The sequence below is a fragment of the Dendrobium catenatum genome, unplaced genomic scaffold (assembly GCF_001605985.2).
Source record: "Dendrobium catenatum unplaced genomic scaffold, ASM160598v2 fragScaff_scaffold_188, whole genome shotgun sequence".
Lineage (NCBI taxonomy): Eukaryota > Viridiplantae > Streptophyta > Magnoliopsida > Asparagales > Orchidaceae > Dendrobium > Dendrobium catenatum.
Genome location: NW_021318650.1, coordinates 604,699 through 613,338, shown reverse-complemented (window position 1 = coordinate 613,338; position 8,640 = coordinate 604,699). Strand labels below are relative to the sequence as shown.

The 8,640-nt window shown below is 32.6% G+C and overlaps 1 protein-coding gene across 6 annotated transcripts in view; it reads left to right on the top strand.

Moving 5' to 3' along the window:
* Positions 1-8,640, top strand: part of LOC110100251 (protein PECTIC ARABINOGALACTAN SYNTHESIS-RELATED) — a 46,660-nt gene that overhangs the window by 19,660 nt on the left and 18,360 nt on the right. For all 6 annotated transcript variants that reach the window (XM_028692931.1, XM_028692928.1, XM_028692930.1 and 3 more), the window contains exons 6-10: positions 2,657-2,776; positions 3,494-3,610; positions 3,862-4,005; positions 4,114-4,237; positions 4,324-4,515. In XM_028692931.1, the coding sequence (XP_028548764.1) occupies positions 2,657-2,776; positions 3,494-3,610; positions 3,862-4,005; positions 4,114-4,237; positions 4,324-4,515 (697 nt within the window). The remainder of the gene's footprint in view (positions 1-2,656; positions 2,777-3,493; positions 3,611-3,861; positions 4,006-4,113; positions 4,238-4,323; positions 4,516-8,640) is intronic.

Genomic DNA, 8,640 nt, shown 5'->3' with positions numbered 1-8,640 from the left:
GTTAAGGTAAACTTGGAATTATGGAGGTCAACCTTAGAGCTCTAAAAGGTTTTCCTTGATATAGATCTTAAAACTCGTAATAAAATAATGAAAGAGTGTATAATTTTAGTAGTAATAAACCTAGTTAGAGGGGAATGCTGACTTTGGGCACGAAGTATATTAATAAGAGTAGTAACGTTTTTAGATATCTTGGGAAATATTACCTTGTTAGAGTGATGGTGAAATAGATGGGGGAAGTGGATATATTATCAGCAGAATTCAAGTTGGAATGGATTGATAGATGGAGGCGAATTTTAAATCGGCTTGTTAGTGATAGAATGTACCTCTCAAACTTGAAAGGAATTACTAATTAAGAATGGTAGTGAAGGCCTTAGCAATAGCTTTATGGGCCGAATGTGGCCTTTAAAAGAAAGTCATAATACTTAAGTTAAGTGGTGCAGTGAGATGAGGATTGCTCAGGTGGGGTCAGGTGATTGTGGCCTTGTTAGCCTTAGAGACTAAGGATACGAATGAAGCATTACGTGAAAAGGTTGGAGTAACTCCAGTAGAGATAAGATTAGAGAAAGTCGCCTTAGTATGTTTTGGTCGACATAAAAATCGGGGCGGCGCTTACATGACCCGGTTAGAGAGAGTAGAGGTATTGAATTTTCACTTATGTTAAGAAAGGTAAGGCGGTAGAACCTAAAAAGACTTGGTTATAAAATATGGTAGTGAATGACCTTCTTAGATATTAAACGAGAATTTGACTTTAATAGTAGACACAATGGGAAAAAGGATTCATGTACCGGCCACCCACGAATAGTGGGATTAAGGCATGAAATGTATGTTTTGTTGTTGTTAGTTTTTAGAAAAAAATTCAAGGTATTTACACTAATTAATGCTTGTTAATTACTTTAAATTTAAGCAATAGCGATACTTTCTTTGAAAAAGAAGTTATCATTGTATCAATTCTACCTATCTTGACGCCCTTCACAAAATGGGTGAGATAGAAAGAAAAAGTTTTATATTTGAAATGCAACTAGATCATGCACTTCACAACAACAACAACATCAAGCCTTTATCCCACTATGTGGGGTCGGCTACATGAATCCTTTTTCTCCATTGTGTCCTATTAAAAGTCAAACTCTTGTTTAAATCTAATAAAGAAAGGTCATTCCTAATATTTTCTAACCAAGTCTTTTTAGGTCTACCCCTACCTTTCTTAACATAAGTCAAGATCATTCACTTCCAGAAGCAATAAAAAGATATTGGGAAGAAGTAGTCTTAACTGGTATATACCAATCAATAGAATACTTGCAAGAGTGTTTGACTTCGAATGTCCTATAAACTGTTTGACTGAATTCTTACCTACAAATATCTTCCTAAAAAATTCCTCCATAAATCTTTTGGTGTATTGTCTACGTTGACATCCACAAATAACACAGGGATAAACTTGATTCTAAAACTCTCAAATATGTCTTTAATGGCTATTCCTTCACTTAAAAAGGGTAAGAATATTGTCATTCTACCACCAAAAAATTTTGTACTTTAAAATGTGTCACTTATGATGAGAAGCAAAGTTTTTTCAATCAAATTTATCTTTAAGTGAACTTGCAACTAGAAGATAAATTTGTAAAACATCTATCTTTCTTCTTGACATTCTTGTAATGTGAATTTAAAAAAATCCAAACATTATTACCAAGTTTATACAAGAAGGAATAAGTCTAGCCAAAATCTCTAGCAAGCTCAAGACTTGAAACAGTTATCAGGTAATAATGATCAACCCATCACTATACATTCTATTTTGCATCTCATCTCCCATGCACGTCTTTCAAATAATTTCTCTTACCCATAAAGCCTTCCTTACAAATATCATATATAATTCAATTATAAATCCACTAACTCTATTTGAAACACTTAAAAATAAGTATTAGAAGGTTGCCATAAGAAGAGATAAATGCTCTAAAAAAAATCATACTTGGGAAATCATTGAACTATTAAAAGGGAAGAAAATATTAGGATGTAAATGAATTTTTTATATAAAACATAGAGCAGATGAAAAGCTTAGAATGGTATAAAATAAGATTGATAGCCAAATGATATACTCAATCATATGAAATTGATTAAGAAGAATTTTTACTTTGGTTGCAAAAATGAATGCAGTATGCTTCTTAATTTCTCTTGTAGATAATCGTGTGTGGTTTATGCAATAGTATGATACAAAGAATGCTTTCCTTCAAAGGATTTTGAAGAAATCTAAATGAATACACCATTTGGATTTTATAATTCTTTCACAATGAATAAAGTGTGTAAATTACAGTAGGCTTTGTATGACCTTAAACAACCTTTGGGAGTAGCATTTGACAGGTTTACTGAAGCCCTGGTAAAGCTGGATACAAATAAAGTTAAGGAGATCATACTCTATTCATAAAATTGTGAAATGTTTATTAGCAAACATAGGGACTCTTCATCGAGATTTCATGGTCTACCATTTATAAATATTTTTAAAGTCTTTAAAATTGCTGGTTGTAGTAACCTGATACTTATCACTTTGAGAATTTCACGGGGGATTATCTACTTGTTTTTTTTTTTTCTACTGTTACCGCTTGATTTATCTTTGCCACCTGTGTTTATTGTTTAGAAGTTTTATGTATTCCTTGTTTTTAATTGTTTGCAGGAAACTTGAAGACATATTTGACGTAGATCATTTCATTGAATACCTTAAGGATGATGTGCGTATTGTTCGTGATATTCCTGATTGGTTCACCGATAAAGCAGAGCTGTTTACAAGTATAAGGTCTTTGCCTAAGCATTTTAGTAGATTGTGCTTTATGTTGGACATATATATGTTTTCTTTTCTTTTTAAAAGTTTTGGGGTTTTCCTAATAATGGTGAACATTCTAGGCATATTTTATTTAGAAATTTGTCTTTATAACACTAGGATTTGTATGCCGTGAGGAAGAATTGGCTATCTGGGCTTTCTTTTATTTGTAAGACCAATTGGCATATCTCATGGACTTCAACAAGTAATGCACTTCACCGTTGTTTGTTTATTTTTGTTTTCCTTCTGAAACTAAATCTATATACTTTTCAGAACAAAGTTCTAATCATAAGGTTTTTATCTTTACTATGTCATACTTGAAGTGCTGGACCTCCCATCTAGTGTTATTTAACCAATATTTCTTGCTCCTTGTAAGGACTTGTTTGACCCTGGATTTGATTGATGCAAAGGTTATGATCTCAAAATTTAATAGAACGTTAAATCTATCATGGTCCTTGTAACGCCTTTCTTCACTGTTTTGTTCGCATGATCTGTCGATGATGTAGAGTGATAGTTTTACCATGAGGCCGTATAGTTCAGTTATTGCATTCATTCTTTATATCTAGTTGAGATCCCACATCTTATTTGACATCCATATGAAGTTGAAGTTGTTCAGTTTGCATTCAGTATCATTAATTGCTACACGTCATTGTTAAAAATAGAGGCGTTGACTTGAAGTTCTTTTTTTGGTAGGCGTACGGTGAAAAACATCCCAAAGTATGCTCCGGCACATTTTTATATAGATAATGTGCTTCCACGGATCAAGGAGAAGAAAATTATGGCTCTCAAGCCCTTTGTCGATAGGCTGGGGTAAGTCCAACATTAGCTTATTTATTCTTTTATTTTTTGTCTGCTCTAGCATGTTGTGATGTGTGATGAACTTGCAGATCTCTTAACTGTACTTTTTTTTCCTTTACCAGTATGATTGCTATTTAAATTAGAACATAACTTTTTTGAATTACAATACTCTAGGCATTTAGCATCTTTCTTTAGAACAATTTAATAAGAAGCTTCATTTTCATACAAGCATTAGATATAAACCTTTGCCATGCGGATTTCAGGTATGATAATGTCCCTCCTGAAATAAACCGGCTTAGGTGCCGTGTCAATTACCATGCATTGAAATTTTTACCAGAGATTGAAGAAATGGCTGATCTCCTAGCAGTAAGGATGAGAAATCGGACTGGAAGTCCAAACCCTTACATGTAACCAGTGGTTTGATATCCTTTTTCTTGTAAAGCTTATCTGTTCAGATTATCATTTTCATCAATATATTTTGTTTATATTATTGACTCGTTTTTTTTTTCCCACAGGGCGCTTCATCTGAGATTTGAGAAGGGAATGGTTGGTCTTTCATTTTGTGATTTTGTTGGAACAAGAGAGGAAAAGGCCATGATGGCAGCATACAGGCAGAAGGAATGGCCAAGGCGATACAAGGTATTTGAGAATTTTAACTAACGAATTCTAAATAGGGAATCATATGAAAGGCTGATATATGGTGCTTTTCTGATATCTGTTTGCAGAATGGGTCTCATCTTTGGCAGCTTGCATTGCAGAAGCGAAAGGAGGGACGTTGCCCTCTGGAGCCCGGTGAGGTAGCTGTTATTCTACGTGCCATGGGATACCCTAAGGAAACCCAGATTTATGTTGCATCGGGTCAAGTGTATGGTGGGCAGACCCGTATGGCTCCTCTAAGGAATATGTTCCCAAATTTGGTAAATTCTTCTACTTGGATTTTCAGACCATATCTTAGTTACGTAGAAGTTGTCCTTCATTTAGTACTTTATCGTGTCTTTCAAAAGTTGCTCTACAGATTAAAGATGATATTATCAATCCTAGTTATAACGGCTTCCTTTTTTTAAAGGATATTTAGTTTTGATATTCTACTACTTTTATACATTTTTTATTTTTTTAAGAGTAAAGGATCAAAATAGTCTCTCAAACTCTTTGTGAGAGACTAAAATAGTCCCCAATTTTTTGAGGGACCAATTTGGTTCTTTAACTCTTTAAAATAGGATATTTTTTATCTTAACATCTAATGTTGGAGTTAATGGTGTTAAATGTAAGGGTATTTTGGTAATTTTTTAATTAAATATAATTTTCAAGTAATTATAAATTAAAAAAATTATTAAGCATGTCTTTAATAAAAAAACTAGTGCATCAGATCTCATTAGAATTTCATAGTTAAGTGTGCTTGGGCGAGAGTAGTACTAGGAGGGGTGACATCCTGGGAAGTCCTCGTGTTGCACCACTAACACTGCCATTCTCAGGTCTTAAATCTTGGATGAGAAAAGTGGAGGGTTACGTTAGTTAGTCGACAACCAGCGTATAACTTGTTGAATAATCATGACATGAATCTTTTAATACATTGTGCTAATGCTAGGGCGTTCCTTGGAAGCGACGTGTTGTATGACCTGAATATAGTGAGAAGTGTGCAAGGGCCGCGACATCGGCGCCTGGATGTAATGTTAAATAGGCAAGTGTTCCTACATCATGGACGGATGTGAGCAAAGAAGCTAGTCCATAAAATTAAAATTAGGTTAGGATCGTGGAATTTAGGTTTCCTTACAGACAAATTAATGGAATTAATTGATATTATGATTTATTAGAAGATAAATATTTTATGCATTTAAGGAACTAAATGGGTGGGAGAGAAGGCTAAGGAGATTGATAGTTTAGGGTTTAAACTTTGATATTCTAGTAGGAGTCGTATTAGAAATGGTGTAGATGTGATTATAGATAAGAGTTAGAAAGATAATATTATAAAAATTGATACAATTGGTGATAGAATGATAGCTTTGAAGATTATTATTAATGATAAGATTATTAATATTATAAATGTTTATGCTCCTCAAGTTGGTTTAAATATGTGCTCAAAATTAAAATTTTGGAATGAGAAGAATTAATACAAAAGATACCTCTTAATGAATGAGTTTTTATTTGGGGGGGATTTAAATGGACATGTAGGTAGAGAGGTTGAGGATTTTAAAAACATTCATGATGTCTATGAGTTTGGAGTGACTAATGAAGGCGGTAAGACTATATTAAATTTTTCTCTAGCTTATGATTTTGTTATTGTTAATACCTTATTTAAGAAAAGAGATGAGTAGCTAATCATTTATAAGAATGATTATAGTAAAACGTAGATTTATTATTTCCTTGTAAGAAAAATAAATCATTTAGATTGCAGAGATTGTGTAGGGGCAGAGTATGAAAAATATAGTGTATCGTTGTTTTAGCATTAACATTGTCGTTGCCAGGTCCCAAGTCCTGGATGAGAAAAGTGAAGGGTTGCGTTAGGTAGTCGACAATCAGCATAAAACTTGTCGAACAATAATGACATGAATCCTTTAAGAAATTGTGTTAATACTAGGGCGTCCCTTGGAAGCGACGCGCTGTATGATCTGAATACAGTGACAAGTGTGCAAGGGCCGCTGCACCGGCGCCCGGGTGCAGTGTTAAATAGGCAAGGGTTCCCACATCAAGGACGGATGTGGGCAAAGAAGCTAGTCCATGAAACTAAAATTAGAATAGAAACTTGGAATATCGGTTCCCTTACAGGAAAATTAATGGAATTAATATACATTATGATTCATAGGAAGTTAAATATTTTGTGCATTCAGGAAACTAAATGGGTTGGAGAGAAGGCTAAGAAAATTGATAGTTTAGGATTTAAACTTTGGTATTCGGGTAGGAGTCGTACTAGAAATGGTGTAAGTGTTATTATAGATAAGAGTTTAAATGTTAATGTTATAAAAATTAATAGAATTGGAGATAGAATTATAGCTTTAAAGATTGTTGTTGATGATAAGATTGTTAATATTATAAGTGCTTATGCTCTTCAAGTAGGTTTGGATATGAGTTATAAATTAAATTTTTGGAATGACTTAGAAGAATTAATACAAAATATACCTCTTGAAAAAATAGTTTTTATTGGAGGAGATTTAAATGGACATGTTGGTAGAGAGGTAGATGATTTTAAAAGCATTCATGGTGGCCATGGATTTGAAACGACAAATGAAGGTGGCAAGACCATATTGGATTTTTGTTTAGTTTATGATTTTTCAATTGCTAATACCTTATTTAAGAAAAGGAATGAGCATCTCATCACTTATAAAAATGGATATAGTACAACCCAGATTGACTATTTTCTTATTAGAAAATTAAATCGTTTAGATTGCAAAGATTGTAAAGTTATTCCGAGTGAAAATTTATGTACCCAACATCGATTATTAGTTTTGGACTTTAAGATAAAGGGGCATAAAATAAAAAATAAAGTAAAACAATTTTCTAGGATTAGATGGGGGCATTTAAAGAATATTAACAAAAATATTTTTGGAGATAAGATTTTAGATCGTAAGATTTTGTCTGTGCATGAGGATGCTAATATTATGTGGGAAAAAGTGGCTAGTGATCTTAAGAATATTGCAAAAGATGTCCTTGGAGTATCAAAGGGAAAAGCTCCTAATAGTAAAAATAGTTGGTGGTGGAATCCTAATGTGCAAGAAAAAATTAAAAATAAGAAGCTTTGTTATAAAAATTGGTTTAATTTTAAAAATTCCGATAATTGGGAAATATATAAAGTTGCTCGTAAGGATGCTAAGAAAGCCATATGCGATGCAAAGACATTAGCTTTTAGTGATTTATATAATAGATTAGATACTAAAGAGGGAGAAAGATATATGTATAAGTTAGCCAAACAAAGAGATAGGAGTAGTAAGGATTTAGTTCAAGTGAAGTGTATTAAAGATGAAGATCAAAAAAATACTTTTCTTAGAAGATGATATTCAACAAAGATGGATGAGATATTTTGCTAAACTTTTTAATGAAGATTGTGAAAATAAGATTGACTATAGTGACCTTAGCACCCTAGATGAAAATAAAGATTTATGTTTTTATCGGCATATTAGTAAAACTGAAATTAGAGAGGCTTTAAAGAAAATGAAGGGTGGAAAAACTGTTGGACCTGATGATATCCCAATAGAGGTGTGGAAATGCTTAGGAGATGAAGGAATTTCATGGCTTACTAAACTTTTTAATACTATTTTGAAGACTAAAAAGATGCCAGATGAGTGGAGAATGAGTATGTTAATTCCTATTTTTAAGAATAAAGGTGATGCACAAGATTGTGCGAATTATAGAGGTATTAAGTTAATGTGTCATACTTTAAAACTATGGGAGCGAGTTATGGAGCATAGGTTGCGGCGTGATACTAATGTTTCTCAAAATCAATTTGGATTCATGCCGGGTAGGTCGACTATGGAAGCCATACATTTATTAAGAGGTTTGATGGAGAAATATAGAGAAAATAAGGAGGATCTACATATGATATTTATTGATTTAGAAAAAGCATATGATAAAGTTCCAAGAGAAGTGCTATGGAGAGTTCTTGAAAAGAAAGGAGTCAATAATGCTTATATTCAAATCATTAAAGATATGTATGCAGGAGCTATTACATGTGTTCAAACACAAATTGTCCATATTTTATTAAATAGATATTTATTGATTTAGAGAAATCAAATGTAAACATAAGGTATTTTAAAGTTAGTCACACAATATTTTTACCAATCATATTTTATAAAATATGACTAAAGTTATATTTTTTTTTTTAAGAAACAACAACAACATCAACCACTATCCACTATCAACATGGGATCGGTATGTGAATCATTTTTCTCCATTGTATTTGGTTAAGAGTCAAATTCTCATTTAAATCTAATAAAGAAAGGTCGTTTCTAATATTTTCTAACAAGTCTTTTAGGTCTACCTCTACTTCTTAACATAGGTTAAATCTAATACATCTACTCTCCTAATTGGTTATATGAAGTTCGTCGTTTATG